Genomic DNA, 22,389 nt, shown 5'->3' on the forward strand with positions numbered 1-22,389 from the left:
CTTTCCCTCTTGTTGTCTAGAGGGAAACCTCCTATTTTCTGTTTAGATCCCTTTTGACCCCAGGATGAAAACGCAGCTTTTGGGGAATGGGTACCCCACCCTCCCAGTTCAGTTAGGATTCCCTATGCCCGCTCAGCCCAGCTATTTGTATGAGCTTTGGGGAAAATAATTAGAGACTAGAAAAAGAAGCAGGTAGAGAATCCAGGCTGGATTCTAGTTATGTCCCACATCTCCCTTTGCACATGCCCAAGGCTTCCTGAAACACACCTGTGTACTGGAAGCTGCTGGGCAGGCGCATGTGTTAAGATGCAGTCCGCACTACCAGCTGAAGGAAATGGAGGTCAGGAGCCCTGCAATGCGAGGCAGCCCCAGAACCAAAGCCACTTCCCTCAATGAGTCTAGAACAGACCCGTGTAACATGCCCCATCCCGACTGCCTCATTTCACAGCCTTCCCTATAGCTTCAACATTGTACAAGTCCAAACAAAACCTAAAGTTTTTCTGTTTTTTACTAAATATTCCTTTCATAGAAACCAGCCCAAAACTCATCACAGTCCAATTGTGTGAGAACAGGCACCAGGACTAGAAGTTTATACATCTCCCCCATTTTAGTAGGAATATTAATGAACTCTGCTTGGCAGTGCCCTCCAGTGTCCAGGAGATGGTCCTCTCTGTCTCACAGGCTCCAAGTCCTGATGATAGGCAGGGCTCTGAGCAGTTAGGATGGCTTCCCACTTGCTTCTATCCAGTGAAGCCTTGAGAAAGAAAGCGAACTGAAACAGCCCCCTTTCCCCTTGGGTTATGTTGAGGGTTTTCTGAGGCCCTGGGGCCGACCCTGTCATCGCCCCATGATGAAGCTGGGCTCCTCCTCCTCCTCCTCCTCCGTTCCGGATGTCTCCTCAGAGCTACTGGATGGCTGCTCCTGGGACTGACTGGATCCTGTAAGCACACACCATTCAGATTAGAGATGAATGAGTTCACTCAGAGAATCAACGGGTGCTTTAGAAAAGGTGGAACACTGAGGAAACGTTAGAAACTGGTTGTTCCTGGATGGATAGTGAGGAGCCAGAGGAGGTCCTCACATGCATTGGTCCCCAATGCCACTCCTCAGGTATAAAGGATATGTCACAGAACTGATCTACCATTGTGGTGGGTGGATCTCATCCTTATGAAAAGGTCCAGCAGCACGCACGAGAGCCTGACACCCCATAAATCAAGCCACTGTTTTAATATGGTCTTCACCACCACCCTAGCAGGGCAACGTCCCCAGGCAGCTTTTTAACATTTGACACTGACAACAATGCTGCTGATGTATTGAGCTCTCACACCGCAGTCTGCAAAAGGATTTTTAAAAACTGTGCAGCAGAGAGCTCTGCCTACAACAAATATGCCAACTTCCTAGCTCTTCCCACAGACCTAGAAACCTTCTCCCGTCACTCCACATGCAGCTCTGAATTCCAGTGTTTTCCCTGGCATTACTGCCCAGAACCCAAGGTGCCTCTGAGTTGGTCAAAAGCAGAGCAGAGAGACAACTTGTTCCCAACTTTCCTCTTCCCTCTTCTTGGGAGTAGGGCAGTGAGTGAGAGCTAGAATGAGGTAGAGCCAGAGCCCACAGAGGCAGCACCAGTCCTCCAGCTCACAGTCGACCCCAGAAGGCCACTTGCAGGCCAAGTGGGCTCACCCGGGCCCTTCAAAGGGCCTCCTCCCCACAGATGTGCAGGAACTCCAGCACCCCCAGAGCCCAAAGGCACCCAGAGTGTTGCTCCTGCTGTCATCGCAGGGTCAGACAAATAGCTTCAAGGCAGGAGGCCTTGGGGTGCTCAAGGCACAGTATAGAGAAAAATCGCCTTCACGCTCTAGAATGGGACACTAAAGAACACTATGCCAATGGGTTGAAATCACCTCTAAGACTTAATTTAATAAATTTAGGATATTCTTCCTTCTTCTCAACCTCATGCCAAAAAGAATGAGAAGTTTCAAAAGTACAGATGGTGAGCATATTTTAATAGCTAATAATTGTTACACTTAGTATGTGCCAGGCACTGTTCTAAGTCTTTACTGTATTGTTTAACTCTAACTTAGTCTATAAGTACTACTACCACATATCCATTTTACAGATGAGGAATAAAGCTCAGAGAGGTTAAGTAATTTGCTGGTAAGACGAGGACTGAGGATTCAAACCCAGACTATTTGACACTTTATGCCTCTGCATTAAGTTTGACACATACAAAATAAATCTACAATATCTTATAGTAAGGAAGTGCTAAAAACAAACTAATAAACTAATATAAAAAACCCAAATAAACAACCCCCCCAAACAACACAACACACACACACACCCCACAATGATGGGAGTATGCAAAAGGGATACAGGAGCCAAAGAAAGCATTCTCAATGACCAAGCTGGAACAATTTGAGCAACAAAATAAAGTAGGACTGGATTAAACCTAAAGTATAAATATCCGTAAGTCCATACTCATATAAAAAAATAAAGAGGGGAGAAAAAATAAATCTCTTGTGCAGAAGAATTTAAAATAATTTATGTAGTTACTCCACCCTCATGGAGGGCCTGCATAACTCCCTACTCCTTAAATGTGGCTGCACATAGTGACTTCTTTCCAAAGAGTACAAGTATGAGCTGGGGCAGAGGGGGCAGGGGCATGAGAGAGTAAATTTACAGTACAGAATCCTGATGAGCACAGTCTTAGGAAAGTGATCAAGGTCAACAACTACAGTGACAAGTTATCTTGAAGTATACAGCCTTGATTTGATAAGAATGGTATTTTATTTCTGTAATCTTCCTCTCAAAAATAAATAACTCCAGCCTAATCATGAGAAAAACATCTGATAAATCTCAGTTGGACATTCTATAGAACACCCTACCCTCAAAACTCTCAAGGTCATCAAAAACAAGCAAAGTCTGAAAACTGTCACAGATAACAAGAGTGTAAGGGGACATGATGATTAAACGTAATGTGATATCCTGTATGGGATTCTGGAACAAGACAAAAGCATTAGGTAAAGACTAAAGAACTGTGAAAAAAAGTATGGACTTTAGCTAATACATGTATCAATATTAGTTTATTATTGTGACAAATGAACCATATTAACTTTAGATGTTAATAGGGGAAAGAGGGTATATGGAATTCTTTGTTCTATACCATCTTTGCAATTTTTCTGTAAATCTAAAATCATTCTAAAAATTTTTATTAAAAAAAAGACACTGTCCTACCCTCATGGAACTAAGATGGAACTGAGATTACAGCTGAAGAGATAAGCATGTTATGAGATTTAGCAGATTCTGTAACCAAACCCTCTGGGAGCAAGGTGGATGAAAAAGCTCGATCAGCTAGGCTGGGGTGGGGAGGGAGGTTAGGAAAGGCTTTACAAAGAGAAAACATTCGAAGAGGAAGGTACAAGATGAGCAGATGTTCTCTATCAGATGGGGGTTCAGGTAGCATGAAAAAGAAAAGAGCACAGAGGCCTGGACATGCACAGCAAGACTGAAGAGCAGAGGACCTATGACAGGGAGTGGCTAGACCAAACTGGCAGAGAGGAGACCAGAAAGGGCCAGACAGGGAGCACCAGGTATGCAGGGGCTGCTGACTAGGTTTTAAGCAGAATCATCCCGTACGTAAGCCCATAGCCAGTGGTGAGCAAATCCCGCCCCATTACTCACTCCCTTTACCTCTGTGGGTGCTGTCACTGCTTGGTACCTAAGGTCCCTCAATTGTAAAATGGGGATAACACAGCTGCCTTTCACAGGGCTGTGATTATGTTACTTAATATCTGTAAAACATGTAGAACTGGGGGAACGTACATAATAAATGTACGTTCCAATCCAGCCTATGTTTTAAAAAGAGCTTTGGAGGCTATACATGGGTGGTGGGAATGCAAAGAGAGTAGAAGCTGCTACTGCGGTCCTGCCATATCTGGATCTATATTTTTGTAAGGTTTTTACTAAAGCCTTAGTTTTTACTAAGACCTTAACTTCCTCTGAAGTCATATTCTTATCCATGTGGAGAAATAAGTTTTAGAAGTCAGTTCTGGCGAGGATATGGTAAAAGTGTACATCATTTGTATTTTATTGATGGCAGTAAAAATTGGTACTACTTCTTTGGAAAGAAACTGGCAATAGATTTCAAGAACCATGAAATTTTTTTATACTCTGTGATCTAATCATTCCCACTGCTATAAATTTATCTTAAGTAAACACTCAGAAAGAAGAAAGGGGACAGGTGTATAATATTCACTGAAGTGTCTTCTAAAGGAGACAAAAACTGGAACCAATCTAATATATAATGAAAAGGAAAGGGTTAAGTATATCAGAGCACATCAACTGCTGAATATTATTAGTCACTGGAAAAATTATAAAGGACTGGAAATGTTTATAATGTTAAATAAACAAAATTGAAAACTTTTCATACAGTAAGATTATAACTACATACAAATGACATGTGCATATGGAGAAAGACTAAAGGAAAATGGATAGAAAGGTGATCTATTTGAATATTTGAGTTTTCCCCACTGCTCTTATATACTACTGTTTATATATATAACATTTTAAAATCCAAGGATCTGAGATTTCATTCACAGATTATAGGAATACTAGGTAAAATGCCATTGAGTGAAGTTGAAAATGATATTAACTTTTATAACCAGATGAATGACCAGACTAGGAAATCTCTCCTTGTATTATGGAATTGCAAGGGCATGAGAAAATATTTGTGATACAATACTATGTGATAAAATTAGGACAACTATAAATGTGGCATTTATATAAATAGGTTTATATAAGGTATATTTAAAACTTGAAATAAGTCATTAAAATGTTAAAGTGATTATTTTTAGCAAAGATTATAATTTTATTTTTGACTTTATTTTCTGCATGTTCCAAAAATTTCTAAAATAATCATTATTTCCTTTATTCTCAAGATACGAAGGATATGGATAGTTTTCTAACATATATGAGAATTTTGGCATTGAAACAAACAGTCCAATCCAAAACATACTGAGTGCCTTCTGAACACCAGATAATCAGTTGAGATTAAGTTTTAATTGGGGGCAATTCTGTCTCCCTTCTCCACTAGGGAACATCTGGCGATATCTGAAGACATTTTTGTGTGTCAGTGACTTAGGGGAGGACGGGTGCTGCTGGTATCCAGCATCCAGAGGGCAGGATGCTGGTAAACAGGATATAGCCCCTCACAGGAAAGAATTACTTGGCCCAAAATTTAGTAGTGCTGAGGTTGAGAAACTGCTCTCAATGTACCTAGTAACAAATCGTCTTAAGGTCACCCTGTCTTTCTTTGGTAGGCAAGCCTACGTTAGGATAAGTAACAATGGTGTCAGAATACATCATTTTGGAAGTTCAAGGCATCATAATAATCCAAACTGGCTTAATGCCATTCCATGGTGTCATTCAGACACAAGTCCCACATTGCATGGCTTCTTCACTGAATACTGGACAAGCATGGGCAGCAAGCGGGGATATTTCCTCTCCTACAAACAGAATGGAACTCCTAGCCAGCTGCTCCTTAGTGCTTTTTATTTTTTTTACTATTTTATTTTATTTTTTTATTAGTTTCAGTACAAGTATACAGTACATTGGTTAGACATTTATATAGTTTATATCCTTAGTGCTTTTTAGAAGGGCCAAAAAGCTTGGGTGATATCTCCAAGTCCATCAAGAACCCAGCAGTGCACAGAAGCCACCTTGAGGCACAAAGGAATATCACATTAGATTTTCATTCGTTTCAAGTAGACAACTAGAAAATCTATTTTCTTTCACAAAATGAAAAATAAGAAAGGAAACTGAGGTGAGGTAAAAGGCACACAAACCATTTTTATGACAATTATCCCTATATCATTCTTTACTTTGCTCATTCGGTAAGGAGGATATACAACCATGTATAATTACTAATCATTTTTTAATACACACAAGTACTAACTTCATAATTACGTGTAAGAGCAGGGCCCATGCACTGAACAATCATTTTCAAATTCGTTTGACTGAAGCCTGTAGCCCAGCAGCCCACATAGAAACTATGAGAAAATTTCACAAAATATTTATTCAGTCTGATGCACTATCTTCTAGTCTACTTTACTCATATTTGAAAAAAACAGTGACTGCAACCTCTAAAATGATTTCATGACCCAATGAGTATAAGATCACAACCCTCAGTTTGAAAAAAAACACTGCACTACTATAGTGTGACTCCATGATGTGACATGACCACAGACATATATTTTTTTTGATAGAATTGAAGCTCAGAACAAGGGGAGACGCAGTGAGAGGGCACACGGGTGTTTTAAACAAGTTGAAGGATCTGCATGAAATCTATGAAATCTACTTGCAAATACTAAAACCTGTTGCATGATCTCAATACTCTTTATAGCCTTAGGCAAATTAAGGGAAGGTGATTGAAAACTGAATGATCATATGCACCTAATGTCTAAAAGTGGTTAGAAGAGGAAGATTTAAGAAATGTCAGTTCTGTGATGCTGTCACTTGTCACTTTCAATTCTAGAACCAATTACTAAAAAGTTATATATGGTTCCAAAGACCCAATACAGGTTCATTAAGTACAAACTCAGAGCAAACTAACCTCAGATTCTTATTCTGAAAGGATTCCTAGATTTACTGGTGAGGGTCCCTCCCCCACCCCTGCAAATATGGTATATCTTAATTACAGCTAGGGATTTAGCAGAGTTATCAAATTATAGAATTTTATTTTAGATCCAGAAAAAGCTTATCATTTTATAAGCTAAAAAAACAAAAAAAAATCTGCTCAAATACGAGAAGCCAGATGCTTGAGGTCAGGGTGAGCCAGAGTGAGAGCTAAGCCTAGAACTTACATCTACTGTACTTAATCTATGACCTCAAATTACCTCTTAGTTTTATATGACACCTCTGTGGGCAAGATCAAACAAGAGTGAGTCTGGCTGACTCTTAACTGGAGAATAACTCCACTTAAAGAGTTTTACTGAACATGTGAAGAGGTCTGTGTCAGCCTAGATGGAGCTCTCTAGTAGATGATTGAAGGATCTGGCCCCGGCTCAGTATGGCTCAACATTTTTACCAATGACAAAGGACATAAGTTTATCAAACCTGTCCATGACAATACCAGAAAGGCATGGTAATATGCTGAATTACAGAATTCAAAAAGATTTTGGAAATCTGAATCAACAGAGCCACTAACACCAAGTTAAAAATGCAAAAAGAGTTAAATGCAAAGTCCTGTGTTTGGAATTCAGAAGAGCAAATAGAGCAGGGGTCCCCAACCCCTGGGCTGTGGACCGGTACCATTCTGTGGCCTCTTAGGAACTGGGCCAAACAGCAGGAGGTGAGTGGCAGGTAAGTGAGCAAAGCTTCATCACTATTTGCAGCCGCTCCCCAGCACTAGCATCACTGCCTCAGCTCCACCTCAGATCAGGCTGCTGAATGCAGCTGAAACAGAGCATTCGAGGAAAGATAGAGGAAGCACATTCAACCCCGTCTCCCTCCTGAACACAACTATAGAACCTGAATAGAATGCAGGATTCTGAAAAGTAAGCAGACTGGGGAAAAAGATCAGAATACAAAGTGCCACAGGAACAGTATTGAGTTTCCTGGTTTTTTCCCTCCACTATCCCCAATGGATTCAGGGTGATCCAATACCCAGAAGTGGAGACTGGGCACAGAAAGGCAGAGCTCCAAGAGAAACCCTTTGGTCCTGAAAGAGGACTCCTAATGCTCACAGTGAGGGAAGTTCTTGTGTTTCTTCTCTTTTTTTCCATTTTCTCAAACCCAAGCTCTCAGGCAATCCTACCAGGGTCATGGTGGCAACAGCGACTACAGTAGCAAAAGGAGCTTACAGGCACAAAAACTTTCTCTCTGATCAAAAGAGCTACAGTTTTAAGATGGTTAGGCAAGCCCTTGTTGCTTTTCTTCTCTGTCCTCCCACTGCTCGGCCCTGGATGCAGGCGCAGTTGCATCAGTATGTGGCAGAGTGAGTAACTGAAGTCCCAGCTTTCTGGCTGGAGGTCTGAAAAGGGAAGACCAGAAACTATAGGGGAGATCAAGGAATGGGAAGAGATTAGAAGAGACACCACAGAGTTGTTTATAAATTCCTGGGCTCGCCCTGACAGTACATGCATGGATCTGGCCCTAATCATCACACTAAACATTCTGAGAACCAAACTCATAGAACTAAACCCTGACTGGCCACTGGTTGGCACAGGCAAGACACTTCTGGAAAGCACAGCAAAAGCTTTGAAAACTGAACTGACATTGGAGCCATAACTCACAGAAGGTTGGTCAGAACCTGTGTTCTGAACACAATCAAGTTGACTGCCTGCTAAAACAAATATCAACAAGACTGGAGCTTCATGATGTAATATTCAAAATGTCTATGAAGAATCAGGAAAATCTCAACTTGCATGGGAAAAGACAATCAACAAACACCAATGCTGAGATGACCCAGATGTTGGAATTACCAAATACTTTAAAGCAGCTATTTAAAAATTTTCCAGGGAGTAAGAGTGAACACTCTTGAAACAAGTGGATAGAAAACTGCAGCAAAGAAACAGAAAGTATAAAGAATCAAATGGAGTCTACGGTCATGCCACTTTGAACGTGCTCAATCTCATTTGATCTCGGAAGCTAAGCAGAGTTGGGCCTGGTTAGTACTTGGATGGGAGATCACCTTGGAATACCAGGTGCTGTAGGTGTTAGAAAAATAAATAAAAATAAAGAATCAAATAGAGATTTTAGAACTTTCCTGAAAAACACAATAATTGAAATAAAAAATTCATTGGATAGGACCAATAGCAGAATGGAGATGACATAAGAAAGACAGCTTGAAGTCAGATCAAAAGAAATTAGCCAATACAAACAAGAAACAAAAAAATGAAAAAACAAAAAACAAAAAGCAACAAAAAACCCTCTTAAATTTGACAAAAGACATATGCCTACAGATTCTAGTAGCTCAGTGAACTCCAAACAGGATAACCCAAGGAAATCCACGTGCAGACATATTATAATCAAATTGCTGACATCTAAAGAGAAATTTTGAAAGCAGCCAGAGAAAAACAATGATAGAACAACTTGAACGACTACAGATTTTTCATCAGAAACCATGGAGGCCAGAGGAAGTGAACAGAATTTCTAAAGTGCTTACAGGAAAAAAATAAAATGCCAACTCAGAATTCTGCATCTAGTGAGAATATCCTTTAGGAACAAAGATGAAATAAAGATAGCTTCATATGAAGAAAAGCTAAGAAAATTCATAGCCAGCAGACCTGTTCTAACTGAATGACTAAAGGATATCAGAGGGAAGCCTGGAACATTAGGAACAATGGAAGAGCAACAGAAACAGTAACCATTCCAGACTATTATCCTCTTGAGATCTTTAAAACATATTTGATGATTGAAAACAAAAATAACAGCATTATATGATAGGGCTTTCAATGTATGTAGATGCAATATAGAAGGCAACTACAATGGGAAGGGTAAAGGAAGCTACGTGGTGACAAGTTTCTATATTCCAAGTGAAATGATTCTAACTAGACTATGAAAGTATGTGTGTACATAGTAATCTCTAGAGGAACAATTAAAAAGCTACAGAAAGGGATATATAGTTGACCTTTGAACAACACGGGTTTGAATTGCACAGGTCCACTTATATATGGATTTTTTTTTTCAGTAAGTATCCCTGGGTTTCCACATCTGCAGATTCAATTAACTGTGGATCAGAAACAGTATTTTTGATGCACGGTTGGGAATCCACACATGTGGAGGGCTAACTTAAGTTATATATACTCAGATTTTTGACTGAGGAAGGGGGCAGTGTCAGTGCCCCTAACCTCCATGTTGTTGAAGGGTCAACTATACTTAAAAACAAAATAGATAAATTAAAATGGAATAAAAATGCTCAAGTAATCCAAAAGAAGATAAGAAAGGGGAAACAGAAACAAAAAACAGAACAAAAACCCAAATAAAATGGTAGTCCTAAACTCCAAACATGTCAGTAAAAACAGAGGTTTTCAGAACGGATAAAAACCACGACCTAAATATTTGATGTGAACAGAAAACATATTTCAAATATAGGTAGATTAAAAGGGCTGGAAGCACTTTCAGAATAGGAGAGTAAAGACCTCTAAAAATCTGCTCCTTAATAAAAGAATCAAGAACACTGACAATAATAATTCAAGTCAACTTTTCCAGAACTCTGGAAATGTTCCCTGGATTGTTCAAGAAAAATGGCTGAATCTTGGTAAGAACAGCAAGCTTTGTTGTGTTTTAACTTACTCTATTTCCTACCTTCTCCCCCTAGATCTGAGCTAGCCTCCAAAACCAACAACCTCATAATCACATAGCTGTGAAAACTAGCAGCCTAGCAGCCACTAGAGGAGGTAAACTGCGTTGGGAGCTCCTCAGAAGTTTCATACACAGAGCTGTGTCTTTATTTGACCTGTCTGGCAGCTCCTTAGAAACTTCCACTCACAAGGCCTATCTTTATTCAACCCAACTCAGTGCAAAGTCTTTTCCCCAGAGTGCTTCTCAAAACCAATCAGTAGCAACTGTTTAATATCACAGAAGCCCTTCATGAAACTGACCAAAAGCTTAAGAGGAAAAGGTGGGAATCTAGAAGCAGAGCTGTGCACATGTCTAAGACAGACCAGTGATGGCCCTAAATCTTACCTACGGCTGACCTTGAGGTTCTGTGCAAGAAGGAAATGAAGGCTAATGCAAAATTGTAAACTGCCTGACAGAATGTTGAAACCGTGCTCTAAGACACATAGAGAACTAACTCCCTTGGCAAAGACTGGAAGACTTACTGGCATTTAAGGAAATCTCTATTCATCAAGTGGCCACTAAGCTAACCAAGCAGAGACTTTGGTGGTCACACACAACAAATACAGGCTTTACAGAATTAGTTCAGAAGAGTCACTAAACACATACATAGCGACAATGACAACAAGCAACAGTCTGGGGAAGGAGGGTCAAATTACCTAGAGGGAAGGAGATCTTTCCATTTCCCAATACAACGGTATATTGGGTCTAAGTTATAGTATCTCCTTCAGCAAAACATGAGACTAACTCTAAGCCTCCAGCCATTGGACCAAGTAGTTCCATGTTCTTTTGTGTGAGTGTGCATATGGAGGGTAGGGCAGGGAAAGTAATGAGGCAGTTTATTTGAGGGATGAGGTCCTAGTAATCACATTTTGGCACTGTAAAGTAATTTCTTCTAGGAAATGATGGGAAATAGTAAAAAGTCATGCCATATATAGTGTCTCGCACAGTACGTTTACAACTCATAAGGAAATTGGTCCCGGAAGGGACCAATCATGTTTCAGTATGTCAGTCAAAGTCTGATTTTCTCTTAAAACCAAAAATCACAATTGTCCAACCAGGAATCATGCCTAATCAATCAGAGAACAGCCACGGATTCAGTAATGTAATGGAGAGTTGCCATTTTTTGGTCTCTTAGTATCCTTGGTCCTTCCTATCTGGGGCCCCTCTCTCCCTGATTCTCAGACCGAGGGCTTCCAGGGGAGTGGCTAGTACCTCTGGCCTTGTGATAGGTTCAGAGGTGGCCAAGACTGGCTGGCAGCACTGGGGGATGCTGACATATTACTCACCCCTTATTCTTCCTTGTTAATGAAACCCCAACTCTGTCTAGGGTGGCAATGTACCCAGCTCCCAGAGATGAATCACGATAGGTTAAAGATGGTCATGACAATTCTGTTTTCTATTCATCTAGCATGACAGCAAAGGATGGCAAAGTGACCTAGTATTGACCAGTGGGACATAAGGTAACATCTGCTGGGAATTTCTGAGGGATGTTTGACTCTTCAGTTACCAAAAGACCAGACAAGTACCACTTCTTTCCTCTCTTCTTCCTGCTTTAACATAGGTATGATACCAGGAGCTGCAGCAACCGTATCATGCTCACAGGATAAAGGCCAAGAGAACTATAGGTAAAAAGGCCCTACAGAACTGACACTACTGAACTGCTGAACATACCAGGCTGCCACCTACCACCAGATTTTTTGTTATGTGAGAAGACTGAACTCCTCTTTGTTTAAGTACTACTAGTTGAGTTTTCTGTTTCTTACAGCCAAAAGCATTTTTAACTGACTTGCCAAGTGACTCAACCAGACACTTTTGCTAGGGACATCCTCCCAGTCTTTCCTACTGCACAAGAATGAGGCAGGGTACAGCCCCAGGAACCTTAAAACCACAGGGAGGACATAAGCCTGCCTGAGGACAGGGAGCCAGGGAACAGAGGAAGACAGTGAAGGCAACAACAACACTAAGCTCCTTTACTGGCCATGCCTGAAGGAAAGTCTGTCCTGAACTTAATGTGAGCCAGTATCTTTCTTTCTTGCCTACTCCAGTTTGGCTTTCTGACACCTGCAAGTAAATGAGTCTAACTAATAGAAAGAAGCCCTCATTTCTTCACTGGCCAGCCAACCATCTCCAAACTCTAAATCTCATTCTTGACAGGGTCAGTTTCTGTGATCAGCACTGAAAAAGATCACAACCAAGAAAAGTGGGTACCACTTACCTTCTTTTTGTTTCTTCTGTTCAAGTTTCATCTTCTTTGCCAGTAATTTCTTCTCTTTTAACTTCTGGCTACAAATATAATATATTAATTCTTTAGCTACCTTATTGTATACTTTAGAAAATAAACATCTACATATAAGATCTTTGAAGACTTTGTAATTACAAACACTACAATAATAAAATGAAAGAGATTTTCTTATAATTCTGCTACTGCAACATCATTATCAATCTACTTTATGAATCGAAATAAAATCCTGAAGTGATTAAAGCAACCTCAGAAATACTGGAGATGCTTTTTCATTCCAAGATTTTAGGAACTATTTTTAGAATCCTGCTCAGCTCTCTAAAAGCTGGGAGTATAAATGAGAAAAGGGTTCTATGGAAAGTAACCTTATAGAGTGGTCTGATCACAAATTCTTAACTGGGAATTTATTATGGTGGGTAGTCACACCCAGGCATATAACTTCTTCAGTTAAAGGTTTACTTTTGCCTTAAGCAAGCCCTGTCTATTGTTTCTGTGCATCTAGGTTAACACACCTTTGAAATGCCTCTTTTCATAAGTAACCACCCTCAAGAGAGCACAAAATTTTAATTATCCTGTAATCCAGCTGCCGCCTTGCTCTCTCCCACCTTCATGTAATCAAGGTTCCTTAATTCCCTCCTTAATTTCAAATGCATAAAAGAAGCTGCAAACTGCCATTCTGGGGGAGTATTTAGAATCTTGCTTCCTGGCAATTGCCATCAGTTTGGCTCAAATAAATTCTTATAAAACTTCTCTACAGGTTTTTTTTTTTATGCCAAAAGAGCATTTATTAAAACATACACACATGCAGCCTATATTCCTGTGTATTCATTTAGGGAGGTCACAGACCCTAATTTAAGGAAGAAGCTAAACAAGAAGCTTACAGTACCTAATTAAACTGAGGCAGGATAGTTAGCTTAGGGAAGTTATTCCTCCCCTCCAGGATGTGGTTCTGGAATTTTTCCTCAGTCGCTTACTCAGTCCTCTCCCTGTGGCTCTGGAACGTCTCCCCTTGTCCCTTACTCAGCCCTCTCTTTGTTTTGATATCAAGCATGAGACTCCAGCATGAGAAACAAGCCAAGGCCAGGAGACTGATAGATGGCCTTGGGCATCTTCTCTCCTCCAGGTGGTATGAGAAACAAGCCAATCAAACAAGACAGATGGATAGTCTTGGGACAACCCCACCCCTAAGAAAACAGAAGCCTGTAATTCCAGGGCAGATTCTCTCTCTGAGCTTCCTGCACTTTACTTGTATGTACTTTTGCCTTACAAAAACTTGCACTTTCCAGTTTGCTGTTTGTCATGTCCTTGAATTCTTTCTCACGGCATAAAACAAGAACCTAATCACTAGAGCTCTGGAGTGAGGGTCCCTCTTTGGACTCCCACCCTGTCAAGCTGTCCGACATCAAGACCAGATCTTAAAATACAGATGTGAAGAAGACACAGAAATCCATGCGATCACCACAAAGTGCTGACTTCCAAGCTCTAGAGAATTTGTATTGAGCTAAGGGAAAAGCACAATAACTGACTTGATCTCTCATCAGGTACTGGAAGAAAAGCTAAGTACTGGATTGCTCCACAGTGGGTAGTAGCACCCAAGACCTCAACAGGTTATACAGGTGAACTTCTGACTACAAGGACTCATTCACCAACCATCTACTTTCCCATTTCCTGCCCTTAAGTCTCATTAGTTATGGGATGCCACAAAGCCCTTACCGCTTTTTTCGACGCTTTGCAGTCTGCTCCTCTGCAGCAATTTTATTCCTTTCCAGTCTCTTCTGAAACTCTACATCCAATTTTTGCTGCAAAAAAACACACATCATTTAGACACACTCTGGGCTGGGTCTGAGAGCTCTAGAATTCACACCAGTTGGGGGTGCTGCAGGCACATCTTGGTCTCTACGGCCATTTTAAGTGATTGCCCCACAGGTGGGGCAAGAATCAGTATATGGCTCTCTGAAGGCAAAGTAAGTCTTCTAGTTCATTAAGATACCACTCACATGCAACAAAATGTTAAGAGAAAGTACGAAAGGGAGCAGACTGTATTCCTGGAGGGCAGGGGCAGCAGTATCAGCTGTTTAGCCAGGGCCTTAGGGTGATACTGTGACTTACAATAAAAAAAATATATTTGGTCTTCACTTCCTGTTTCTGGCACATAGCTTCTAAAACTCATAAATTTCCTATATTAGAGCCACTGGGATACCTTTTATTATATTTTGTTCCTAGAGCTCGAGATAAAGGTGCAATAAGTGTCTTTTGTTATCCATAACAAGCCCTTTTTTAACCATAAGAGCTTATGTTAATGAGTAGCTTTTAGAAAGCTCTAAGGGAAAGCTGATCGCCTGGGGACTTTTAGCCCCACCTCCTGACTTCCAGGGAGGCGAGGGGCTGGTGGCTGATCCAATCACCAAAGAGCAATGATTTAATCAATCATGCCCACATAATAAAGACTCCAAAACCCTGAAACGATGGGGTTTGGAAAGCCACCAGGTTAGTGAACATGTGAAGGTGCTGGGAGAGGGCATGGAAGCTTCTCACCCTTTCTTCCATCTGGCCGTTCTGAGTTATATCCTTTTGTAACAGACTGGAAATCTAGTAAATAAGATGTTTTCCTGAGTTCTGTGAGCTTCTCTAAGCAAATTAAAACTCAAAGAAGAGGTAGTGGGAAACCTCTGATTTACAGCCAGTTGGTAAGAAGTACAGATGACAATTTGGACTCGTGACTGGACTTTTAATGGGGAAAGGACGCAGTCTTGTGGGACTGAGCCCTTTATCAGCAGGATCTGAAGCTAATTTCAGATAGTGGCAGAATTGGGTTAAACTGTAGGACACTCAGTTGGTGTCACAAAATTTCTTGGTGTGGGAAAATCCTCATGTATTTGGTGATAAGACATGTCAGAAGTGTAGTAGAGTACTGAGAGGAGACAAGAGTGTGTTTTTTGTTTACAGTGACAGGAACTCATCAGATAGAATGGCTTCTGGCTGGAACCGTCGAATTTTCAAGTCCAAACTTAATACAGTTTATCACGACTGATTCTAAAGCAATTTAACACATACTGCCATTGCCTGCTACTAAATACACGCGCACACACACACACACGTGTATATAGGTATACGTGAGTGTACACACCCAGACCTACCCACCCTTCTCTTGTATTCTTCCTAGCAGCTCTCAGTTTCTAAACCTGTTTCATCTTTAAAATGGACAAAATAACAATTCCTCTCTCCCAGAATCTTTAGGAAGAATAATGAAATGTGATAACCTACAAAGAAGCATTTATATACTACAAAGACATCTACTGATAAAAAGAGTAATCTCTATTTCTTTTAATCACAGCCATAAAGGTCGATGGGACAAAAAAGGAGCCAAGCAGAGAAGAGGTGGCAACACCTTTGCTGGTCTGTACTGCCATGTCTGTGTGGATTTCCTTCAAGTGACAAAGGAACTCTCTGAGAGCAGAAATCATGAAATAAAACAGAAAGGTCTCCTTTCAAGAAGAAAATCAGCTTTAATTAGAGGACAACTGAAAGCAAATGACTTAAAAAGCTAAAAGCACTTGGTTTGATCAGAAGCTGAGCTGTAAATGTCTTTCCCTGTGCTACTGAAGCAGCTGCATTTATCAAGTGAACTAAACAGAGCCCTCACTGGCTGCTGACCCTGGCTGCTGCAAGGATGCAAACCAGGTTTGCTGTCAGAGGTCACTGTGAAAGGTGAGGATTCTCGTCTCTCTTTTTTCTTTTAACCTCAGAGCCTATCTTTCACAATATGAAATATCAACTTTTGTGTCTGCATGGTTTCAAGGTTCGTAAAAAATTTCCTGTATTTTCTCTAGGTCTTTAATCAATATATAAAAACTTCAGACTAACTGATGGTATTTGAGACAGCCTGCTCTACTTCTTTCCTCCCCTCCAAAGTAGTTTAAAAATAGTGTTTCCAATAGTTTCTACATACAGAGTTTTGTTTATTCCTGATAGTGGCAAACCCATCACAGTGACCTGGTATAGCTGTGTGACAAACTATCTAAACCTTCCCACTAGAATTAAGAATGTTCTAACCAGGGGATGGCAGTAGCTGGAGAAGAACCAGTAACATCCGGGGGCAAAGAAAGGCTGCAGGACAAGCAAAACCAGATGAAAACCACCACAACGATCATCCCAAAATCATAAAGCTATTTTCTAAACTCAATTTTGGCCATTCCAAACAATTTTTATACATTTTCTTCTGTATCTTGTCTGTTTCTTTGGTTTAATATTTTCCCTAGTGTCTTACACTGAAAAATTTCAAACACAGAAAAGTTGAAAGAAATATAGTGTATATACCCACCACTTAGATGCTACAACTGACATTTTGTTACTCGCTTTATCACATACCTACCTACCTATTTTTCTACCCATCAATCCATCTTATTTTTTGATGCATTTCAAAATAAGCTGCAGTCAAGACAATTTACTTCTAAAGATTTAAGCATACATATCATTAACTAAATTTTAACATTTGTTTACGGTTTTTTTTTTTTTCATTTAAGGTAATACTTGCATTCAACAAAATGCCCAAATCTTGAGTGTACAATTTGATCATTCCAGGAAGTTCTCTTATACCACTTCCCAGTTAATCCCTTATTCAACTCTCAGAGGCAACCACTGTTCTGATTGTTTTTCCGCATAGACTGGTTTTTTCTCCACATAGTTTCCATATAAATGGAATTATACAATATGGGCTCCTTTTGCAAGACTTCTTTCACTTAGCACAATGTTTTTAAGAATTGTTCATGTTGTTGCATGTACCATTAGTCTGTTTCTTTTTTATTGCTAAGTATTATTCTATATTTATGAATGTTTAATTTTTAAAAGTATTTTATTTCCTTTACGTAGGAAGAATTCTACAGAGTTTGATATTTTAAAATCAAATTATTGGAAAATCAATAAATTCTTTCATGAAAAGCAGACAAATATCATTTTAAAGTATCTGACTCTCAAAAATTACAAATGTAGTCCATGAAACAATAGGAATTATGGTCAGACTGAGGAAAATGACCTTTCTAGTGCACACTGCAAGATTAAGAACAAGGGTACTCTCTCATACACAGGGTTAGGAGAAATCAGATTTGGAAAAGCCCGAAGAACTAGCCAAATAATAATCGATTTTTATTAATAGTGAGGTGGGCAAATATAGGAGCACTAAACAAAAGTCAGTATTTTTTTTTCTGCTTCTCATTAATAGCAAAAAATAAAAGAGGACCACCTCGTACCACTGCAATCAAAATACTTAAAATATCTTTGAACAAATGTGGTGAGATACATGCAAAATCTCCATAAATCATCATTGAAAGACATGAAAAGATTCAAACAAATAAAAAAAAAGAAAGTTTCTAAGAAGGATTGACTAAACAGTATAATGTCCATTCTTATTCAAGTTAAGTTACAGGTTTGACTCAATGCTGGTAAAAAATCTAACAAGATTTTAGTGTGGATAAAATAAAAAATCCAACAAGATTTTGGTGTGGATTAAATAATTCCAAAATTTAATTTAAAAAATAAAACAAGTGATATGTCCAAATGAGTATTTTTAAATAGGAGAGAGATTTCTGGCTCTTCTAGTCAAGTAACAGAAAGCTTAATAGTCCTTACGGTATAATTTCTAAAGCAATTCTTGATTCTTAATCAATTACTATTGACTAATAACAATGCCAGCCTTCAAGCTAGAAAACTCAAAGAAACAGACACATGAAAACAACTATTCAAAACAGACACACAGATAACTAGAATTATAGGTGTTTGGCCAAAAAGAGAGAATAGAGAAATAAGTGGTGTGAGAAATTCATTTCATGGCAAATGGCCTGGAGGGGAGGGGAGACTGCTGTGCCCTTCTACAGACATGAAGTCTCCCTACCCTCATTCATCTCCTAGTGTGATTATCTTGTTGTGCTGAGGCTGACCTAGGAGTAACCTGGACTCTACTTGATATGTTTCCAGTGCTAACTTTAAAAGCAACAACGAGGTGTACCTACTCTTCTTCATATGCTTTTTTCTAAAAGTTGTAAATGCACGTTGCCTGAACCCAAGGACTCAGCCAGCCTCCTTGCTCACTGACCTTCTCAGCCATGGCGTCCATGTAGTCCTGTCGTTGGTACTCTCTGCGGCGCAGATGCCTATATACATGGAACTCTCCACTTCCAGCCCCTGCGCTTGAACCTATAGCCAGGACAGTTCAGAATTCTTGATGAACTCCAGTTATCAACAGAGGCTACCCTTAATTAGAAATGACCAAAGAAAGAAACTGAAGTAATGGAAGGGATCATGCCTTTCCTATTACCCAGAATTACCCCAGAATCTAGCATAGTGCCTAGCACAATGTAGGCACTATTAAATATTTGTTGCATGAATGTTGGATGTGATGTCACTAAAAATTCTATTCAGTGACCGGAACCTAGAAGAAAGCCTATGACCTTTCCCTCTCAAAAGATGATTTCATATTTGACATGCTAAATTTCTACTGAGCTGAAAAGATGCCCATGATATGTTAAGTTAAAAAAGCTGATTACCAAATAGTATGTGTAGAACAATTATATTTTTGTAAGAACATTTTTGCTTATGCATGACTGGTTTTGGCTATAAAGAGGTTTGGATGCTATATCACAATGTTACAAGTGAAATGATGAAATTACAGGTGGTCCAAACATTTTCATACCTGTATTATTTATTTTTCTTTATAATTAATATATGTTAATTTACAACCCAAAATAATAAAACTATTTCCATTTAGAAAAAAATATGAGGCATTATTAAAAACAACGCAGAAGAAAATTCTCTAAAGCCAAACCACAAGCTCTTCGTTGTGAGAGAATACTGGACAAGTGAACATTTTTTTTCTATTAGAGATCTAATTAATATATACTAACTGCAGGGTCTTTATATCTACACTTCAAAAATTATAGTTACATACACACACACTTTCCCATAAGACATTACCCATTACATCTCGGACAAATTCTGGGGGAGGTCGAGGTGCCCATTCATTCATTTTTTCTGGAATTGGAACTGCTTTGTCCTGAAACGTTTAAACAGGAAAGCATTTGTAAGTGTAAATCTGGTGACAAAGTCCTATATCTTATAACCAAAGAATTTTAACTAGACTAGTGAAGTAAAGCAAGTAAAGCTGCTTTGCTCTTTAGATTCAAAGCTGATTTTATCTTCTTTCCTCTGTCTTAGCTTCACTTCATCCTGTATACTTTGGGGTCTACCACAGCTCACGGCTTTGCCAAAGCTACAACTAACTTTCAAGAGAAAAACTCAGAAACCTAAGTCGTCATTTATGGCTGGAAACTCCAACTTTAACGCTACTACACGAGGAGAATCACCCCTTTCTTGTCAAATTCATATTCAATAGTTTTTATGACCAAGGGCACCGAGGCCTGGACGGGGGAGTGACTTGCCCCAGTGCTTCTCTAACAATAGTGCAGTTTAGAAGAAAATTACCCGTGTGCTAATTCGCGGGTCCTATCTTTCCAGTCTAACGCTTCTGTTCACAAAAGTTAAACTGGAAAAACTCTTAAGAGAATGGAAGCCGCTCCATAGCGCCCTCATCCTGGCTAGGCTCTAAGTGAAGAGCAGAAGGAAGCTGACTCCGGGACAGCCTACTTCTTCCTAAGGACTGGCGCTGGGGTTTGGGTACTCAGTTTCTGAGTTTGGAGGCGGAGGAGGTGGGCCCGGGGGCTCGTAGAGGCGCCGGAACAGAAGGGACTCAGGAAGGACAGTAGAGCCCGCGCCTTGTCTCACCGGGTTCTTCATGAGCCGCTCCAGCTTGAGCTTCTGCTCCTCCGCCGCATTCTTGGGGATGACGAGCGCTTGTGGCTCTTTCTTGGGCCTTGGCGGTCGCACGGAGGAGGCAGCTGAGCTCGCCATAACAGCTCTCTGCTTCCTCGGCGCGCACGTATGACGACAGAGCCGCGCGCCCGCGACGCAAGCGCAGTCTCCCCGCTGGGCGGGGCTGGGACGGAATCGCGAGCTGAAAGCAGGCTGCCGAATATTAACGAGGCCGGATGAGTTATTTTGATCAGAGCTGTTGATTTCATTTTCTGTTTCTAGGCAAATCCCGGTCCACAGCCCTGGGTGAGGGGTGCCACTGCATGGCCGAGGGTCCGGCCCTAGCCGACCTCCAGTCAAGAGCGCTTCGTGGCTCCGCCCGCAGCCCTGCTTAAGGCTCTCAGCCCCGCTTCCCCTGCGCTGGACCTTTGTCTTGACAGTTACTTGGGTCTGGTCAATTCTCCTGTATTTCTGACAGTATATTTAAGGTAGCTCAAATAGTCGTGAGCTCCCTGAGGGCTGGGGCCGTATCTCTTTTGTTCACCTCGAATTACTCCGCACCTGGCACCCAGCAAATATACCTCAGCTGAGTCAGCTGAGTGAATGAGCCGTCCTTACGGGAAAGAGAAAAGCTGCCCCTCACATCTTGGAGCTGGCCTGGCACTCAGCTAGGCCTTGGTGTTCTCCTGTTGGACATAAACAATTTCCCAGAACACCAACATCACATGAGGCCATGATGGAGCTAAACATAAGACCACACTGTAATGTTTTAACTCATGAGAACAAGAATATCTTTGGAATCAGAAAAAGACTAAACATGTTCCCTGTTCTGGCTAATATGAGTAACTACTGCTTCTTAACAGCGTTGGCCTCGATGCATTTCTCCTACTTTAAATATTTAAGACATCCAATCATAGAATTGTCTCTGCTTCCTGACAGCATCTAATCCAGAGTAGAAGCCCGCATACTTACACCCTCTCCCAAATCACTTAACCCAAGCCTAAATCCTATAATATGTCCTCTTTAACATCGTCTTGCTGAAGTTAAGTGCAGTTTTCTTCCTAGAAAGAGGTAATAAATCCAAATTGTTCAGGTGCTGGTATGCTTTTGGTAGACTTCATAATTATTTCTTGTTTATCATTTGTTGCCCTCCAGAGAGTAGTTCTATCTTGTTCACTGCTGCATTTCCAGTGTGGTGGGCAAGGCCTGGCTCACAGCGAGGCACTCAAATTTTTGCTGGATGACAGTGGGATCCTGAGATCAGCCACCTCAGAAACTACTGCTGCTGCTACCTGTTTAGCCTATTCAGGACAGCTCTCCACTGAGTGTCAAGGGGTTGGACAGGTGACCTCTGTGACAGGATGCTGTATTAGCACTCCCGGGCCATTCTTGCTACTTGATAGTCGGTGGTTTTCCAGGGGCCAAGAGTGATGAATTAGAGAAAGTCTTTGCGTGGCCCATGTCTGTCACTGGAACCTAGGAAGGGCTTGGCCTGGGTGTGGTCAGGGACACTAGACCCTACATCACACACACCCAGGCACTTTACTTTTCCCCAAATATGCCACAAGTAAAAGACTTTACCTGGAGTGTTGTTTCCTCCCTGGAGAACTCCCACACACCCTTCTTAGCTTGGTTTACGTGCTACTAACTCCATGAAACCTTCTCCGACTGCCACCAGCCCTCTCTTCCAGGCAGAAAGTTGCTTCCTTCTTGGTGCTCCCTGTGCTCTGGGTCCCGATGGCTGGTGTGTGGTAGTTACCACAGCATGTCCTCACCATTCTGCCTACCCACAAATCTGGAAGGAGGGCTGAGCCAGAATACCAGCTTCTAATCCTGGCCTAGAGTGGTACTTCCAGAATGCTTGTGGAACAGAGGAATGTAGGAGACAAGGAGGAAGGGAGGGAGTCAACAACTGCCTGAAAAAATAAAGAATGAACGAATGTGTAAATGAGGACCAAGTGATGGATGAATGAATGGATAAGGAAGTTAAATGAGTGAAGATATGAGAAAAA

The 22,389-nt window shown here is 40.7% G+C and overlaps 1 protein-coding gene and 1 pseudogene across 1 annotated transcript; one reads left to right on the forward strand and one right to left on the reverse strand.

Moving 5' to 3' along the window:
• Positions 1–490: 490 nt before the first annotated feature.
• Positions 491–20,519, reverse strand: PRKRIP1 (PRKR interacting protein 1). The gene is made up of 6 exons (XM_006918580.3): positions 20,351–20,519; positions 19,544–19,622; positions 18,666–18,766; positions 14,291–14,376; positions 12,554–12,621; positions 491–938 (listed from the first exon to the last, which is right to left on the reverse strand). The coding sequence occupies exons 1-6, from the start codon at positions 20,474–20,476 to the stop codon at positions 838–840; spliced, it is 561 nt and encodes a 186-aa protein (XP_006918642.1). The 5' UTR covers positions 20,477–20,519; the 3' UTR covers positions 491–837.
• LOC112485311 lies at positions 8,593–8,711 on the forward strand (annotated as a pseudogene).
• Positions 20,520–22,389: the final 1,870 nt, after the last annotated feature.

Source organism: Pteropus alecto, unplaced genomic scaffold (assembly GCF_000325575.1).
Source record: "Pteropus alecto unplaced genomic scaffold, ASM32557v1 scaffold68, whole genome shotgun sequence".
Taxonomy (NCBI): domain Eukaryota; kingdom Metazoa; phylum Chordata; class Mammalia; order Chiroptera; family Pteropodidae; genus Pteropus; species Pteropus alecto.